Raw genomic sequence first — 19,983 nt, 5'->3', positions numbered from 1 at the left:
GGTTAGTATTGACTGAGTCATGGTCCAAACAATGGGAAGGAGTCAATTCCTATGAGCTGGCAAATGGGTCGTGGTCCATCAAATTCCAATCGAACAGCTGATTGGCCAATCAACTACCTTCATCTATGTAATTGGGGTTACTTCAAGATTGGGGAACCCTATTACCTCTATTACCCCCTAATTTACCTAATTTAAACCCTACCTAGACCCCTAAATTGAAATTCATATTGGAAAAGAGAAACAAGAAGAGAAGGAGGATCTAGAGACTAAGGAGATCAAGGAAGGCCGACATCTTGCTGCAAGGTCACCTAGGGCTGTTTGGATTCAAGCAAAACTAATGAATTCAGGTAAGCCTTGCTTCTTCTTCATTCTCCTATCAATTCTAAAAACTTCTATCGAATTCGATGGGTTAAAATCCTGGAATTCATTAGATCAAGCCTAGAACTAGGGTGGAACCCAAGTGTTTATGGATATGAGGATTGGATATGCATTCCCCTCCTTGGAAAGAGGATAATTAAAAGGGAATGAAAACAACTGTGGTATGATCAGATTAGTACTCATTAGGTTTGACATTAATAGACCAAGCAAGGGGTGAAGTTAGGGTTTAACCTTGTCTTAGTTGTAAACGGATTCTGTCAAAACATGGGAGAATGAGTATATCTCCAAATCCACATGTAAACTTTATTTAAGACTTTTTGCTTGAGTAGAAGACTCATAGATGAATATCTCCACCAAAATCGAGACCATTCTGGTCTTGTTTGATAGGGTAATAAAATACCACAGACCAGACTGATGAACTGAAATTGTATTCCAGACTCAGTATTTGTAAAAATCATATCTGGAGTTCTGTGATGAATATTAATCTGAAATTTTTATGGTAAGTTCATAAATAAACCTATATTATGCAATAAATAAGGGGGGGAAATTAAAAAAATGTAAGGTATAGTTTAAGGGATTTGAAACCCAAACTTGGAGTTAATTCCGACTCTGATCTTTTGAGGCATGTTAGATTTTGAAGTATTTTTTCTGACCGATATTAAATTTAAATTTATTTGAGTTCAGGATTTATTTTTCCGTTATTTTATGATTTAGATGCATAGAATCAGGCAGAATCTATGAACTGAAATTGTAAAATAGATTTCTACTATGAGTGTATAGAATAGGTCTTGTGCTTTTAGGATGCTATTCATCATCACTCAAGGGTGCTTTTGTTCAATTTTTTATGCATTTAAGAAGTCCAAGATTTTAATTTTGGGATGATATTAGATGCTTGAAATTTAATCTTCATCAACCATCGCTATAGGTCAGGGGTTGTGTGCTATAAATAGGTAATGCTTTCTGATGAGTTCATATATTCCGATGTTTATTGATGGTGTGTGTTTGAATGCCAAAAATTAAATTATGTTATGGACATGCATGTTTGAGAACATGGGGGCGGGGTGGTTGTGGATTGATTAGAATGATTACCATCCACACATGTTATACTTTGAACGTCAAAACTTTTGCAGTGCTGTATTTTCTTTTCGGTAGTGGAGTTGACATGGATTGAAAGGTGAGATTGAATATATGGAGTAGGATCTGCCATGTATGTTTATAAGATGGGATGAGGGCAGCAGCATCTATAGGAGCACACACACACATCTTTGCATTTTAACATGATTGGATGCATGACATCATATAGATTGCACGGATAGGTGATCCCAAGAAGCCCTACCAACAAGAGTTATGGTGCTAGGGCAACCCGTGGTGTGGGTTTTTTTTTTTTTTTTTCTTTTCTCTTTGTTATAGTGATATGAGTGATGTGAGGGGATAAGAAGTGATGTGATGAGATATGAGTGATGTGATGAGATATGAGTGACGTGAGGCGATGAGTGATGTGAGGTGATAAAAGATGTGAGTAGACTTGTAAATGGATCGGATTCAGTGTATCCGAATCTGATTAGCAAAACCGCTATCCAAATCCGGAATAAATTTAGAGAAGGCATCCAAATTTGAATCCGGAACTTTATCAGATATCCGATAATAATTCGATCCAATAAACTATCCAATTATTGATTGGTGATTGTCATTTTTTATCTTTGATTTCCACTTTCCAATTTTCGATTCCTAATTACCGGTTTCCGAATCCGATTATTAGCCCCTTTTTTATAGAAAAGTGTTTAATACTTTACTCTAACTAGATAATTTCCGATTTCCGATTTTCGATTATCTAGTTTCCGAATCCGATTATCATCCATTTTCAGAGAAAAAAATGTTGAATAATTTACTCTATTAGGAAAATGTTTATCCAAATATTATCCAATCCAATAAGCAATTATCCGAATCCAAATCCAATTTCTTAGCGGATGGATAAGGATATTTTTTTGTAAGAAAAATTCCGGATACAAACACCCTTAAACGAATACGAATGCAAATTCGGAGGGTGACTTCAGCTATACATTTACAAGTCTAGATGTGAGGGATTGAGAATTCAGTGTTACTTGTGGGTTTCTCAAAGCAAAGGCAAAATCCATGAACAACCTCAAGGTAACACCGGCACGCCATTTATTGTTTACCAAGGGGCTTTCCAAAGCGCAGGCCAAATTCTTGAGAGGGGTCCAAATGTTTTCAAATAGGGCTATTGGGAGTGCTGGCCCAAAGCAAAAGCTGAATCAATGAGGGCTAGTATTTCACTTTCTCGGAGCAGCATGATAAGTAGATGACCACTGCATAGCTAGGTATTCCTCATGTCATGACCTTGCCCAACTAGGGTATCATAGTTGGGTATCCCATGGTAGTTGAATGGTGGGTGTTAGAACATCCATCATGTTGGTTGTGGGTTTCCAAAGCAAAAGCCGAATCAGTGAGGACACAATCCCACAACAATGCACCATTCACTGTTCTCTGATTCTCATGACCCAGAGTGAAGGCCGAACCCATGAGGGGCTGGTTCTCAATAATTATATGCATGACACATAGTTAGCAAACTTGCAACGGCTCGTAGGGTTTAGATTCATTCATACATATACTTGTGTCTTCCCCTCACAAGTTCAGCCCATAAATATTTCTCCTTTTAAACGATGGGATAGGTGTAGGGGCCTCTATGGAGCAAGAGACCTAGTGTAATACCCCCCGTATTTCTAACCCGAGATCCGTATTCCAGGTCCGAGAACCCGAAGGTCTAGTCGGGTGAACTTGTGGAGTATCCGGATTGAAGCCCATGATCCATACCCAGGACCCATGGATCTGGATCCTTTTTCTAAAGAGTTTGTCTTGGCTGGAGCGGGGATTTCCGGAAGTCAGATGTTGTTCAGAGATGTCCGGAATGAAGGTAAGATCTCCCCCATCTCCTATTTAGGGCTAGGTTGGCCTTGGGTATCAGCCCCTAGTAAAAGCACCCTTGTATGGCAAATTACATGGGGGCGGTTACTAGTGGCGGTCTCTTAACCCAAGCGACCGGCCCAAGCTACCGCCCGGTCTATTTTCGGAGATTTTGCCCTATTTTGCCCCCAGACTTCTATAAAAGGCAACCTCCGTCTCATTAACGATTACTTTATTCGTGGTTGCTTATTTGGGAGTTTAGACGGCTGCGGGGAAGATCCGAAAGAGTCTCTGGAGTACTGACAGTGGCTTGGAAGATTAGTTCTCTTCTTCTCTGGCTTTTGGTGCGAGGTATTGAACTAACCCTTCGTTCTCTACTCTCTTTTCTCCGTTAGATTGGTTTTACCCTTTTTCCCTCGTCTCTGTGATTACCCCTTGGATATTCTTTACCTCTTTATTAATCTACTTGAGATGGAATAACCGTAAACGGAACCCTACTTCCGTGAGATGGTAAATCCAATCAAGGAGAGGGTTAGGGGGTAATCTATTGATGTTAGTGGATTGTTTTCTCTTACCCTTTTGGCTTAGGGAGTGTTTAATTCGAGACTTAGGATGAGATTACTCGAAAACCGGATTGAAATCGAGTAATCAGAAGCCTGAGTTTCGGATTGAAACTCACTGTTTTTGGGGTGGTCACTAGTGGCGGTCGCTTAACCTAAGCGACCGGCACAAGAGACCGGCTGGTAAACAGTGACCAATTGGATTTCGGTTCTAATTCAAATTGATTTATGTGACTTATATATTCTAATAACCCTGTGTTTAGGTGATTACTGTTTATAAGAAAAGTCTACTAATAGTTACTTGGATTCCATTTTACGGACGTTTCAGTTATATGCAAGTAAGGACAAATCTATCTTATCTATCTACATATACTTGAACATGTTAATCGATAATTGTTAGTCTTGATTTATATTGTTATATGCTGCTGTAGTTGTATTTATTTCTAATATACTACTGCTGTTTGCTTTGATTTCATAATTACATGATGAATTGTGAATGTTATATGATTATGGTAATTGGTTTATGATTATGATAGTTGAGGTGTTCCTTTTGGGATATCTTGGCTGATGTTATCGGGAGGTCGTGGAATGGGACACATGCCTACCGATACCTTCAAGCACTATCATGATTAATTGATGACATTGTTAGGATGAATCTAGATTGCATGGCTAGGTACCCCACATGCTACTACCCTTTCGGTAGGGGGATTGAAACCGAGTGACCCGTGATGACAAGTGATGTGACTTGGTGGTCCACCGTTGGTCATGAAATGGTAGGGTTGCATATGTTAGGGTTGGGCTCATGGATGTCCAAGGACCGGACCGGGTGTCGGGAGGAATCATGAGAGCATCCGCCCCAATGATATGTGGATGACCATAGGGTTAAGGAGTAGAGTCCAACAGAGGTAGCCAATCCGTGAGGATTCTTACTCCTAGGTTGCGAAGGATACTTGAACCGAGTTGGTTGGTGCCATAGGGGATGTATCTGGACTTCATGTAGACATGTAACCATTATGACCTTGCATTGGATTAGAAACCCAGGACATGCGCCGGTACTCATTACCAATGGTCGTGGTGAGAGAGTGTGGACTTAACCCCCTAACCATGGTTTGTGAGCCGTGTGGACTTTCCCTTTTTCCCCGGATCCCTACGGAGGTAACCAGTCCTTGCCGGATCGGAGTGATGAGACTTACCCAAAGGAGGGCTGGTGTATATCTTAAAGCATGTCAGCTGTTAGAGACTTGCATAGTTAGAAATCATAGCATCATTCATGTTTTGCATTCATTCATATTACTGTTGTATCATGGCATTTTTGGATGATGGATGAGATATATGATTGTTTCTTATCGAGTTCTTTAGAACTCATTCATTTATTCTTTGTATGTTTTTAGCCTATACAGAAGAAGGATTTGTATCTGAAGATGGGTTGGTTCCCTATGAAGGAACCATCCCGTTTGAAGAAGATGTAGCAGCGCCAGTGGGAGATGGAAATAGCATGTGCGGGAGTTCTGCGGGTGCATGGAGTGGGCTTATCGCACCGGTTGATGGTCAGAGGCGAAAGGTGGTCAAGCAGTTCGCACTGAGACTGGAGAAGAATTGGAGAACCCCTCACCTTATTAAACAGGAATCTAAGTTCATTGACTTAGAGAAACAAACTGGAAAGAAACTGATATAAATACTTTTATTCCACTGCCCTCATTTTTGTTTTATTCTTTATTCTTTATTTTCTTTCCTTTGATATTGGAGCATTTTGGGCTTCTGTAATTCATTTAATTCAGTTATTGAATATTCTTTGCTTATGATTATCTGTATTTGTCTTAAATATTGTTGATAGACTAAAACCTTGGATCTTGTGACGGATCGCACCCACGGGTTGTCGGGCGGGTAACCAAGACCGACGGGTGGGGTGTGACACCTAGGGATATGGAGGCGATGGTGGAGAGGTGGTCACAGAATAGGACACTGGCCATGATGTGTGTGCATGCTACTCATGCTCTTATGGATCTTGCTAAGTTGATTAGGAAATCACCATTTTGGAACAGTTGATTAGGAGATCTTAACCATGTTAGATGTATTAAAAATGGAGATGGTAAAGTATTAGTTTGTGAGGAGGATATTAAGAAAAGATGGGAAACCTATTTCTCTAGTTTACTAAATGAGCATTCTTCAAGCACTTATGTTTCGGACGATTACACTTTTCACCAAGGAACCAATGTCCGAACTTATATACGTAGAATTTCGATGTCCGAAGTAAAAGAAGCTTTAAGGAGGATGAAACTCGGCAAGACACAAGGTCCTGATGAAATCCCAATTGAAGTATGGAAGAGCTTAGGAACCCATGGACTAGTTTGGTTGACTAAGTTGTTTAATAAGATTATGAGCACAGGGAAAATGCCAGATGATTGGAGGAGAAGTGTTGTGGTTCCAATTTACAAAAATAAAGGAGATATCCAAAGTTGTAATAATTATAGGGGCATTAAATTGATGAGCCATACGATGAAATTATGGGAGAGAATAATTGAAACCCGTTTGAGACACTTAACTACAGTTACGGAGAACCAATTTGGATTTATGCCGGGAAGATCTACAACGGAGGCTATTTACTTAATTAGGAGACTTATGGAAAGGTATAAAGAATGTAGGAAAGATCTTCATATGGTATTTATTGACCTAGAAAAAGCTTATGATAGAGTCCTTAGAGCGTTAATTTGGCAAGTACTAAAGAAAAGAAGTGTTGCAAGTAAATATATAGATATAGTTAAGGATATGTATGATGGTTCGGTGACTAGTGTTAGAACAGTGGGAGGACAAAGTAATGAATTCCCGATAACAGTTGGGCTACATCAAGGTTCAACTTTAAGCCCATATCTATTTGCACTAGTAGTGGATGAATTAACCAAAGACATTCAAGATGAGGTCCCCTGGTGTATGCTTTTTGCGGATGATATTATGTTGATTGATGAGACCCAAGTGGGGATTAATATCAAATTAGAATCATGGAGATTAGCTTTGGAATCAAAAGGCTTTAAACTTAGTAGATCGAAGACAGAATATTTAGTTTGTAACTTTAGTCATGATCGGGCAGATGATGAGGTGGTGATACTTGACGATAAAGAGATTCCTCAGAGTGATTGTTTTAGGTACCTAGGTTCAATCAGAAGTAAAAGAGGTGATTTAGAAGATGAGGTTTCCCAAAGAATTAAAATAGGGTGGATGAAAGTGGAGAGGTGAGTCCAGGGTCTTATGTGATCGGCGTATTCTATTAAAGCTTAAACGAAAATTTTATAGGACTGTTGTTCGACCAGCTATGATGTACGGTGCAGAGTGTTGGGCTGTTAAAAAGAATCATATAGATAAACTCAGTGTAGCAGAAATGAGGATGCTAAGATGGATGAGTGGCAAAACTAGGATGGATAAGATAAGAAACAATCATATTAGAGTTGGTCTGGGAGTTGCTCCCATAAGTGATAAGCTTAGAGAAAGTCGTTTGAGGTGGCACGGCCATGTTCAACGGATACCTATAAATGCTCCTGTACGGAGAAGTGATATAATCCATATTGAAGGAACTAGAAGAGCTAGGGGTAGACCTAAAATAACCTTAGGAGAAGTGGTGAGAAAGGATATGTATAGCTTAGGCTTTGTATCTAGCATGGCCTCGAACAGAACTGATTGGAGGGCAAGAATCCATGTAGCCGACCCCATTTAGTTGGGACAAGGCATATTGTTATGTATTTTAATAGTTTAACTTAATTTTGGAATTTAGTTGGACCGGGTAATGTAATATCATTAGACTTCCTTATTTATATTTTATTCAGACATTTTGTTTCTCATTGATCTTGCCTGTGATTATGTGTTAGGGTTAGATTGTACTACTTTCATGATCCCCGGGAGGATCAAGTGGCTTTCGGCACCGAATCAGGCACAACCACCTGGCCCATTTTGGGTGGGGTGTGACAACATACCTTCCCCCTTCTCCTCCCCCCAAGGACAACCCCCCCCCCTACCCCCCCAAAAAAAATGACTTACAAAAGGATCAACACTAAAAACATCCATTTCATGTGTCTACATTTACATTTCCAGATGAAGTAAGACTGATTTACTAAGTTTCATCTGAATAATTCAGATTGAACTCCAACAAGAGAAGCCCAAATTTTGTTACAACTTCAGCTCTTGTAGATCTAGAAAAGCATCACAGAAAAATCAATTCAAGGGCCAACCTTATCCCATTAGTCCAGATGGTGGAGGGAGGTAGCGGGTGAACAAAGTTACAACATTTATTCATCACCAAAAAGGGAGAGAGGGAAAAGAAAAAAAGTCACAACATTTATTTACAGAGGCAAAAAGAAACATACCACAGCCCCATCATCAATGGCCTTGAGAGCAATATCATCATTGCCAAATGTTTCAACTGTCCCATCCTCTGAAATATTTGCCCCCAAATTTGCCATCTTTTCCTGCAAAGAATCCAAAAGATCAAGTTCAGATGGGCATGAAGACATAATGACGTAGAATCTCACGAGATTCAATTGGACCAACCGGGCCATGTTTTTAAACCAGCCCAGCTGGTCTTCTAGAAAGGCCAAAAAAGGTCAAAACAATGTTCATGTGAACAGTGTCAGGGGCCCTTTTTGGCCTTGGAGGAATATTATTCAAAAATTCTAAAGAGCTCAAGACCAAAACCTGTGAAGACATTTTCAAAGACAGAAGATCTTGTTTAGTTACTATTTTTTTGTCATTCCTAGTTTCCATAAGTTGTTTTCTATTCTCCTTCTTCATGCATGTAGCTGTAGTATCTAATTATAATCTTGGTAACTTTCTAATCTGTTATTGCTGAGAATATTGGCTAAATAACTCAGCAAAGTCAAGTTTCTATATTAACTATTAGGAGTTCCTATTTTTGTTGAGTAAACATCTGCCATATAAATATGTAACGGTATTCACAGTCCAGAATGATTTGAATATTAATTAATAAAGCTTAGTGTTGAGTATGTTGTTCTCCTATCCAGTTTGAGTCAGAAGAGGGGCTAGGGCCTTGTTGTGAGAGCTAAACACATAGGACATAAGGAACCTTGCTGTTGATTGGGAAATCTAGGACTGAAGGAGCCTTGCTGAGAGGGCTAAATCCACCTACTATTTTCTCTTCTCGTGTTCAAACCAAACTTTGTATTGGAGCTCTGTAACTGGTGCTGTTGATTGATGAAACCTCAAACTGACATCAATCCTTCGTGAACATGCTGTTATGAACTGCTGCTGGAATTTGGTATTTAAACCAGGACTGTGTCTGAATATTACTGGTTAATTTATCCGTTCTTCCCTCCATCTCCCAAAACTTGTTGGGTTTATCAACCTCTTTTTCATTAATTCCATCAATCAACCCATCCATCACCAAAATCTACCCATAAATCATAGCTTCTATTTTTAGCCCACCACAATATCTCTCAACCCAACCGCTGGAATCAAGTGAAACTTGCAACAGTTGATAACTACTGTAGAGAATTATTTCAACCAAAGTTAATCATGGTTTTGGTGGCTGTTTTGTTTCAAACCTTAAAGTTACCATTTCTAGCTTAGTTTCTGATTCTCTATTTTTGTTGGTTAATTGAGGCTAGGTCATCCATGGTCTTAGCTTTACATTTCATACATTGGACTGCAACAAACAAGAAAACTACAAGGTCTATGGAGCACATACACCCAGAAAAGCAAGCATCTAAATTGTGGATAATCACTCAAGAAATTATTCAAAAATAAAATGTCAGAAAGAGCAGCTCACTCCTAGCAGTGTTAATCCTTTTCCAAACAGGAAGCTACATGAAGGACGTCAATTAACTTTGGCACTAATTACTTTAAACTGAAAAGCTTAGCCATGGCATCAGGAGGGATGAGATCCAGCATCTGCCTTTTGGGAATGTGTAAGTTACAAAGCTTACTCAAGGGAAAAGAAGAAAAAAAAATTCTGAATGGAGTCAATGGACACAAACCAGACAGTGATATAAGTCATGAATCAAGATGGCAAGGAGTTAAATTGAAATTTTCAAAATTGATTCCAGCTATGGTTGACATCAAAATGTTTCCAAGTATGACGAGTTTTCAGTCATATCACCAATATATTAAGATCTATTAAAACTGCAGCAGATTCTGATCAAAGAAGCCAAAATATATTGAACTGATTCATGTATAACTGAAACTTTTGAAGTGCTTAAAACTGAAATTCGTCAGCATGTAGACCCATCAATGGAAGGTGTTGTTGCTCCATGAGCCAAAATCAAGCAGTTACATTCTGCAATGTCTCTGGAAAGGAAAATCGTAACTTGGAATAAGTAACATCTGTTTTCTTCATCACCAATTCATTTTAGAAAGGTATAATTACTTTTCTAGTTTTCTCCTTACAGATCATAAGATTCAAATGGGCTTATTATTGGGATCAAGTTAGTTCCACTCCACAGCAAAGTATCGTTACTCTACCCCTGAGGGGTTCGCTCAGTTGACCAACACCTCAAACTTAGGAGATCATGAGTTCAAACCTCCAAGGACCTTCCCTAAATACATAAGCTCCTCCAGAGGGTTAATCAAGGTATGCTGGCCAGGACCTTACGTACTCGAAAAGAAAAAAGGGAGAACGGATTCAATGATAAAAGGTATCAATTTACCAAGGGTTGAATAAAGAAAGGTGAATGGAAACCATTAAAAACAAGTCTAAAACTGAAATTTCAATTCATATTACGCAAGACTACAAAAGCAGACTTTAAAAATCAACACGGTTATAAAATTGTCCAATTCAATTTCAACCACAATGCCCATAATTTTGAAGAGGAAGGAGAACAAAGTTTCAATGAGCAAGAGAAAGCGCGTACAAGGAAGTCATTATCGATTGGTGGAGGAGCGATGTCGAAAGGAGACGCAGCAACAACTGTAGTAGTTGCAGAGGAGAATTTGTTGAGTTTTATGGCACTGAACAAGGATAGTCTCTTCTGGGTCCGAACTGAACCACACTTTTGGAAGTGTGAGAAGAGAAAACATTGATGCTTGGTAGGGAGAGAAAGGGCTGACGAGCAGGAAACTACTGACCCAACGCGAGGCATTTGGAATCGGGAATCACTGCGACTCTGCTTCCATCTATCGCATTTCTCCTACATTATCATATCCATTAGCTCGCCGGTGGAAGTTTGACCGGAACGCCAGTGTCTCGCGTGGCTCCCACGCCTGAGCCAGCACTACCTTTCCAAAGAGTATTTTCATGGACCTAATGGCAAGGAAATATATCGCCCGGTTCGCCAGGTTCGCTACCCAGCGAACCAAGCCATATGGCGAAATTTAGCTGAAATTTCAGTGAGATTCTGCACAAAAATTCGTCAAATTTTTACCCCGATTTCGAATGTATTTTTGGTCATTTTGAACAAGAATATGATGCATGTCCTAATTTGATGCTAATATGTGATAAATTTAAATTATTTCTTATAAATTCTTCCATTTAAATTCTCCTACCTAGCCACATCTAACATATTACCTTCTGAGGCCTAAATCATTCAGACATAATTGGAATGATTCCTTTCACTCTGAAGATTCTATTACAAAATCCCTTCATAATATTAATTGTTTCCATAAATTATTTGATGTATATACTCTTCCCAATCACATTTGGTATGTTGACTTTTGAGGACTAAATCATTAGAATATAATTAGTAAGATTGCTCATTAATCTTGAAGTTTTTGCTATAAAATGTCTTCCTAATTTGAATTATTTCCATAAATTATTCTATGTAGATTCTCCACCTAATTACATTTAGCACATTACCTTTTGAGTCTTGAATCATTGGGATAGAATTGGTACGATTGTTCATTGATTCTAAAGATGTTGCTGTAGAATCGCGAGAGAAATCGCCTAAAAAGTGCAAAAAATAACATACAAATCGCAAAAAAAAATTGAAAATATCGTTATATCGCGATATATCGTGAGAAATGGTGAGAAATGGTGAGATATCGTCGAGAAATCACCGATATCCCGCCATATCGGATTTCGGTGTTGGGTTTGTTTCACCCAGAGACCGAAATCCCCAAATTTGGCGATTTTTCTTTCCTTGCCTCATGGTAGATATGTTTGGAAATTACCGAAATGGATCCTGCCTCTACGAATAGTCAACGCACGCATTTGCCGACTAGAACCTAATAGTAGTTTTTGTGTTGTGGTGGCTTCATTTTCTAAACCTTGTAGTCCTACCTCTACGAATAGTTAGATGCACGCATTTGCCCTCTAGAACCACACAAGAGCAAGTGGTAAATATCGAAGATTGACTCAATCAAGGCAAAATCAGTCTAGAAGGTTGAAACTTCACCCAAATGAGTGAAATTCAACCGAGATTGGCCTTCAGATGCTATATTTCAGGCAAAATATCATGAGATTTGGAATCTCTTATGAGATTTCGTCCAACAATTGCGGTGAGATTTTGCCAAAATCTCAAACTTTTTAATTTTAGTCACTATTTCGTTTCGCCCAATACAGAGATGGCGAAATTTGCTAAAATTTCGCGAAATTAAGAACCTTGGTTGTGCCCAAGGTTTAAAAAGTCACTCTATGTCGTTGTGATGGTGGCTAGCGACACCACCGACACGGCAACATATTGCGATATGTCGGGCGACATTTGGAGCGGTGTCAATGAAAAGTTGACCCCTAGTTTCGAGGGGGGGTTTTAGTCTAAATTTTGTTGTGTAGCTTAACTTGAAACCAATAAACACACAAGGAGCGTTATTTTGACCTAAAATATCACCTAAACTAATGTTATTAATCGACACATGCCTAGTTGTTTGCAGGCGAAATTTGAAGTCTAGAAAACTTGCGGATTTGTATTAAATCTCGCTTGATCGACACAAACAATGTAATAGTTAGTGATAATGAAGCAAGATATACTCATAAACGTCGAAGATAGGAGCAAAAATGGGTTAAAATGCAAGAAATATGAGAGAGAAGCCAACAATATTGGAGACATATCGGCGATATATCGTCGACTTATTTTGGACCTCGTGTCGAAGGGGGGTGTTGTGTCGCCCCACTCCGACATGGTGATATATCGCTGACACTTCAAACCATAGTTGTTCCCCACAAATGGGAGCTCATCCACTTGGCAAGCTTTGATGGAGTTGGGACGACGGGTACAAAATTATGCTCCTTTTACATGCCTCCACCACACATGTAAGAGGGGAAGTCCACCTCTAAGCATTGATAAAGCATACATAAATACTATGAAATGGGCACACGTCCTAGATTTATAATAAAAATATGTGAGAGGAGTACAACGATTTAGACTTGCTTCAATGCGGGCCAGTAGATGCCTACCGCTATCTTACATACTCTGGAAGTACCAAGTTCACCACACCACCAGGTTTGCAAAAAAAACAAGAAGGCAAAACGAGTGGCCAACATCTCCGTCTTCATCCAATGTTTAACAAGTGAATCAAAACCAACGAAGAGAAAAGGACAAATTTTTAGTGTACATTCAACAGAAAATCCTAAAAAATTTGAGAGTATGGGAGGAAAATGGCTCAGCAAGGTCAAGTGGCAGATCTCAGAGCCTATAGAGGTTGTTTTGAAAAAAATGCTGAAATATTTCTTCTTCCTTTTTTTTTTCCCCTTCTATTTCCCCTAAAACGAACAAGTCTCCAAAAACCACAAATTACAGCATCATATCTAAATTGAAATCTAGAAAATGAAAGGAAGAACATCAATGCCGTTCTTTGCCTATTCTTTTTCACCTGCTTAAATCTTTAATGAGTTTTCTAATTTTAGAGTCTAATTTCCATTTATATGGAGAGTTGAGTGGAGAGAATATTGGAATTGTTTGATGCTTTTGTGGACAATGGATCAGAAGGTTCTTGAAATTTTAGTCATTAATGTTTGGTGCTGATGTTTAGCATCTCAACAACATCAACTTCCTGCCTTCAGCCGTTCTTACGGGTTTCGTTCAATTTTTAGGGTTTTGGATGGTTTTTGTGATATATCGTCCACATCTCTTGTTGTAGTGGAGGTGAACTTGGTGCAGGTGGTGCCAATGGCGAGTGGGTTGCCGGAGTTGAAGAGGGAAAAGGCAAAGGGAGCCGAGAGAGAGGAGAGAAGATACATTAGGGATGAAATGGTTAAGGATAGGAAAATTTTCAACCACAACATTAGAATAAGACACGTGTTTGGTGTTCATCATCTAACGGTCAACTGATGAAATAGGAGCATGTTAGGACTGCTGGTGATAAAAATCCAACATGACACCCCCCCCCTCACCCATTCTTGTTCTGCTTGTTAATCTCTCTCTTCTCACTCAGCCATGGCTCAGGGTTCTTCGTCATCTGGTTCATCATATCAAAGGCGAAAACCAATTGCTTCTTTTTCTCAGCATATGGTATGGAGGGTTAACTCCCCAGATGTGGTGTCAGGCATTCTCCAACATGGAAGGTTGAATGCTCCCCAAGTGTGGTGTCGGGCTTTCTCCAACAAGGTAGGTTGAATGCTTTTCAGTTTTTTGCTTCTGCTCCTCGCCCCCTAGAACCAATTACACCTTTATTTGCTTGATCCTAAAACCCCTTATGCATCTCAAGTTTTAGACTACAGGCCAACTAGTTTGTGTATTGTCACATACAAGCTGTCGGTCAAGTTGTTGGCTAACCAGCTGAGGCCTCTACTTTCTAAATTCATTGCTACCCTCCAGGTATTCTTTATTCCGAGGCAATAGATGCCGAATAATATCTCTATTGCGCATGAGGTACTCCATTACTTGTCCTATAGGAAGAGAGGAAAGCTTGGCTATGCTGCTATTAAATTAGATTTGCCAAGGCTTATGAAAAGATGGAATGGGAGTTTATTGTGGGTGTTTTTGAGATTTCTCAGGTTTGAAAATCATTTATCAAGCTGGTCTCTTCCCTCATCTGTACTACTTCTTTTCCGATTAATTTAGAAGGTGCACCATTGGGATTTTTGGGGCTTCTAGAGGATTAATACAAGGTTGTCCCTTGAGTCCCTATCTTTTTATATGTGCAATGAAGGTCTTCTCCTATTCTCAATGCTTACACAGACTTTTAAAGGCATTAAGGTGGCTAAAGCAACCCTTGAAATCACCCACGGATTAAAAATGGAGAACTTTATCTTTCAAAAGTTTCTTTAGAAGCAACAATATTCAACCACCCTCAAAAAGACGCACAAAACATAATTTTATAGTGTCAAGAAACCCTAAAATGAAAAAACACAAAATTACAAAATGCCATTGAAAACGGTAAAATGCCCAAAATGCCAAAAAAAGACATTCTTCATTGCAACGTGTGTCCTTCTCACAAGTCCGTTTTGGACCAATATGATGAATTTCATCCCATTTCAAGTCCAGGACCCTGAGTTACCCCATGTGCCACCCCATATGCATCACTTGACTTGTTTTCTTCCCTTTGAGGGTAGAAAATAAATTTTAAAAATAGAAGTGTTTTTTTAGCTAGAATACTCCCCCTACTAGGGAACAGTTGTGCGCTTTACTTGATATTCCCGAAATGAAGAGGTCTTGTAAATATTTGGGTACATATTTATTTAATACAAGATCTATGACAAAAAAAAAAAAATTCCTGTCTTTTAGATAAGTTGCTTATACAATGCAAGGATGGAAGGCTAATTGCTCAAGTGTTGCAGGTTCAAAAACTTTAATCAAATCAGTCTTGGCCTCCTTGCTCACTTACCATGCGTCTTGTTTTAGCATTCCTAAACAGATCTGTCTTAAATTAGACTCAATGGCATCATGTTTCTGAAATGGATTGTGGTAAGTCTTCTAACCATGCTCTCATCAGTTGGAACTATGTTTGTTGTCCTTCTTTCTTAGGGTTCATGGTTTTCGGAGAGCCTAGGTACATAATCAAGCTCTCCTCATGAAGCAAACCTGGAGATTATTTTCTGACCTAAACTCTATATGGGCCAATTAGTAAAGGAAAATACTTTCCATCCTCATCTTTAAAAGAAGCATGGATCACATATTTGGAATAGTATCGTTTCATTCTCTTATAACGAATTGAAATCTAGAATTTTCAAAGAAGTTGGGATTGGGAAATCCACATATTTCTAGTCCAACCCTTGGATACTAAGGTTTGCTTTGTCCTCGTTGCCTTCTCCTTTAATTCCCTTTTCCAGTAACTGATTTTGTGCCCCCTAATATGTATAATACTCAATGACGTCCTGAGAAACTAATACAGTGGTTACCTACTCCTTATGCTAATCTTATAGTTCAAATTCCACTTTATACCATCTGATTATTGCACATGTACCTTAGCTAAATCAGTTAAATTTTTAACCCATCTTGCTGCAAAATCATTAATTCCTAGGGTTTCCTGTTTTCCTCAATCTTGTCGATCATGGCGTTGGTTTTGGAAGCACAAATATTTTGCTAGATTTAAAAGTTTTCTCTGTTGATTAGTCAATAATGGTCTCCTGGTTAAGATTGTTCTTCCTCCTAACAGTGTTTCTTCCTGTTATGATAAAGAAATTGAGGCTATGTCTCATCTATTTTTTCAATATTCTTGGACCAAACACATTTGGCTAAATAGTCCTTTAGGCATTAGGTTGGACTCTCTTCCATTCTAATCCCATTCATAGTTTTGCTTATTATAATCAGTTCCACTGGGACAAAAGATCTCAACTTGGTTTTCTAATGGATTTAGTGTCCATTGTTAATATTTATGGAGGATGTGAAACCAAGTAGTGTTCTCCCATATAAAACCTCAACCCTTTGCTTTGTTGTCCTAGATTTCATTCCAGTTAGCCTAGCTTGAATCAAGTCTGTTAGCCTCCCTTTGGTTGTTCACTCCTCAGTGGAACATGTTGGTCTTTCCTTTTTGATTGTTAATTATTAACTCTTCTCTAGTGATTGCAATGTTAGGTTTATCTGGAAGCCTACCTCTTTAGGTTTATTCTCCATAAAGTCTGACTACTACCTTGCACTCAATTTGCCTAATGCCAAGACTCACACTTCCACTTCCACTACTGTGCCATCCACCTTTAATTGGTTAAAGTTACGGCACCTCCCCCTTCTACCCCGCATTTTGCACTTCTTTTGAAAAGCCATACATGAGAAACTCCCCACCTCGGATCTCCTGTCTTCGAGAGGATGTGCAATGTCTAACTTTTTCTTATTGTATGACTCTCCTATAGCTTCCGCACACCATATTTTCCTAGCATGCCCCTTCATAAAGCAGGTTTGGTCAACACTGGGATTTCCCACGTTGAATCCATCCCTTACCATTAGTTCACACATTCAAACCCTTATATTGGACCCTACGCCCTGCACCTCTCAACCCTCCCAACAAATTCACATACTCATCTTTCTTTGGCTCCTCTGGGGATAATATACTTCACTTTTTGACCCATCCAATCAAAAGAAAACCGCACAAGAAATCTCTACTCTCATTCTCAAAGCCTTAGCCAACTTTGTTTATAAGCCCCCCCCCCCCCCAATAGAAAATTTCCAATGAGTCTGGTTCATTGGTAACCACCTGCCCAAGGATGGATGAAGATTAATGTGCATGGCTCGTCTATCCCCTAGTCCCACCTAGCAGGTTTTGGTGGCATAGCCCCATGATCATGAAGGCAGGATTGTACTCTTTCAATCAAGGAGTCGGAGCTCAAGAATTTATTATTACAAAAGCCATTGAGATTCGCGAGGCTTTCCTATTGGCAATAGACTTGCACACACCTTGACTCCTAGATGAAGGTGACAACAAAACTATTATTTACTTACTCAACAGCTCTTCTTTGATCCCGGCCTAGAAGGTATCTCCAATACTTAGAGATATCCAGAACTTGGCTACCTACCTCCTTTACAGATATCACATTGCAGTAGATGTGTTCGCCAAGACAGCCGCTAAAAACTCAAGAATCTTTTCTATATCTGAACACCTGCCATCCATTCTTGTACAGGGCCCTACTACTAGATTCTCTTGCTTGTAACATACCTCGAGGTTTTGATTCAAGTTTGAGGATTCAGATTCAGATAACCTGCAGAGCAATATATTCCAAACTTCTATTGAAGTGGAACTCATTTTCCTTTCCCCTCCCCAGTCACCAAAAAAGAAGGAAAAAAAAAAAGAGTTGGACTTCCTGAGTGTTTTTTTTTCTTCTTTCTTTTCAGTTGCCATTGCTGAGGAGTTGCAACTTCATAGTTCTTGTTCATGGGTCTCAGGGCCTTTAAATGGCTTAATTGTGGCGAACTGCCCTTTTCGCCCGCGCGGCATTCTTCCTTTTTTACTTTTGCAACCAAACGACATAAAAGATGGGGAAATGTTCACTTTCCCCTTCCCTTTCGTATTCCTTTGCAGCCAAATGACATCAGAATGCTTCAACGTTCAAAAGAGTCCCCAAACTTATGCATAACCAAAATTAATGAAAAATATCAAAAGGCAGGTGCCTAATTCATAGAGTCATGGGACCGATACAAACGAGAAGAATCCACAATAAACAAAGGTAGTATACCCTACCAAGATCTATGAGAAACCTGCAAGCACCCTCTTAGCTTCTATTTTGTTTTGGCAAAAAAAAAAAAAATTTAGTTTCACAACTGAGGTTCTAGACCTTGGAAATATGTCATATTTGAGATTTTGCTCTCCTGTGTGGGTTCTTCTATTACTCTGCACCATTCCGGCTAATAACTTGATTGCTTTCCAACTAATTCATGGAGACTTAGATTTATGTATTCGAGCAAACCATTCCAACACCTCAAAATAAATATCTTTAAATATTAACACTGCCATTTTGTTTTGGAAGAGTATTAGCTTCAATTCCATTAGAATGGTCAACGGTACAATTGTCTAAGACTATGGACACCTATATTTATTATCTTTACGGTTTTCTTCTCACCCCAACCTCTTGCTTTTCATCAGATTTTCATAGGTTATGAAGTAATTTTAAATAATTCAATAAGCAATTTCAGGGTTTTTGAAAAATGACATGTCCATTGAATCCAGCTTTACAATGTTTTCAATGATAAAGTGGAATGAACATTTGGAATGGCAATGTTTTTTTTTTTTTTATCGAACTTTCATTAAGAGACAGGGCAGGATTGGAAACTGAACATAATCTCATGATTCAATCAAAGGAACATGGCCAATAACTCGGGCCCTGAATCGAGTAGGCCTTCCGTGCTAGATGATCCGCAACATAGTTGGATCTCCTAAAAACATAAATGGACCTAAAGCCCAAAAACTTACTGCTTATGAATTTGATATCCTCAATCACAGGTAGTTTAAAGGTGGGGGGTAAGCAAAACTTAGATAAATAACTCACTAGTAGTTGGGAATCAATTTCCACCTCCACGTTCTCAAAGTCATTTGCTATAGTTTCTAACATCCTTGCTCGCATAGCCTTAGCTTCGCCTTCAATCACAAATGAAAATGATATGAGAATGGATGTTGCCACTAATGGCTTTCCTTCCCAATCTTTAGTGATGATCCGTATACCACCCTTTTTTGTTTTCTGTTGCCAAGTTGCATTAGTGTTCACCTTAACAAAAGGTGATTTGGTTTCTTCCATTCCATCCCTTTCTCCAACTCATTACTGGCACTTTGATTCACCTTTTTTACTGTTAAACAAAATTCAGAGTGAGCTTGTATCGCCATTTGCATTACTTCAGTTGGTGACTTCTAGTTTTCACCAATTACTCTTGAATTCTGAACTTTCCACATGGACCATAGGATGAAGGATATCATGCTCTTCACTTTTTTGCCTTCCTTCTTCTCTAGGATCTGTATGTTTGCCAAGTCTTCATCCAATTGGCCATGAGAGTGAATTCTCTATGAGAGCTTCTCCATGTTAATGGGCTCCCAAACCACACTGCTTTAGCAAATTCACAATGAAAAAGAGTGTGAGTGATGGTTTCTTCTTCCATTCCACAAGCCTCACAGAGCTGATCTACTTTCATACCCCTCTTATTTAGCTCCTCTGAAGTGGCCAGACTGTCATTACATGCTCTCCACAAGAACTTCTTCACTTTGGGAAGAGTTTTGCATTTCCATATATCCATCCAATCTGCTAAATTCATCTCATCTCATTTGTGCCCTTTAGATGATGAAGGGTTTCTTCTTCCTCTTTTTCTTCGCTTCTTTCGAGTAACATGTAGGCCGA

The 19,983-nt window shown here is 39.0% G+C and overlaps 1 protein-coding gene across 2 annotated transcripts in view; it reads right to left on the bottom strand.

Annotated features, from left to right (window-relative positions):
• The window catches only part of LOC149010953 (Glycine cleavage T-protein family), a 69,463-nt gene extending 58,392 nt beyond the window's left edge, over positions 1 to 11,071 (bottom strand). For both annotated transcript variants that reach the window (XM_089162986.1, XM_089162987.1), the window contains exons 1-2: positions 10,712 to 11,071; positions 8,213 to 8,314 (exon numbers count right to left, since the gene is read on the bottom strand). In XM_089162986.1, coding sequence (XP_089019112.1) covers positions 8,213 to 8,314; positions 10,712 to 10,939 — 330 coding nt within the window. In that variant the 5' untranslated portion in view covers positions 10,940 to 11,071. The remainder of the gene's footprint in view (positions 1 to 8,212; positions 8,315 to 10,711) is intronic.
• Between the last annotated feature and the right edge of the window lie 8,912 nt (positions 11,072 to 19,983).

The sequence above is a fragment of the Hakea prostrata genome, chromosome 7, assembly GCF_041222555.1.
Source record: "Hakea prostrata isolate BN-2017 chromosome 7, UWA_Hpros_2, whole genome shotgun sequence".
Classification (NCBI taxonomy): Eukaryota; Viridiplantae; Streptophyta; class Magnoliopsida; order Proteales; family Proteaceae; genus Hakea; species Hakea prostrata.
This window is presented reverse-complemented; position numbering and strand designations above follow the sequence as displayed.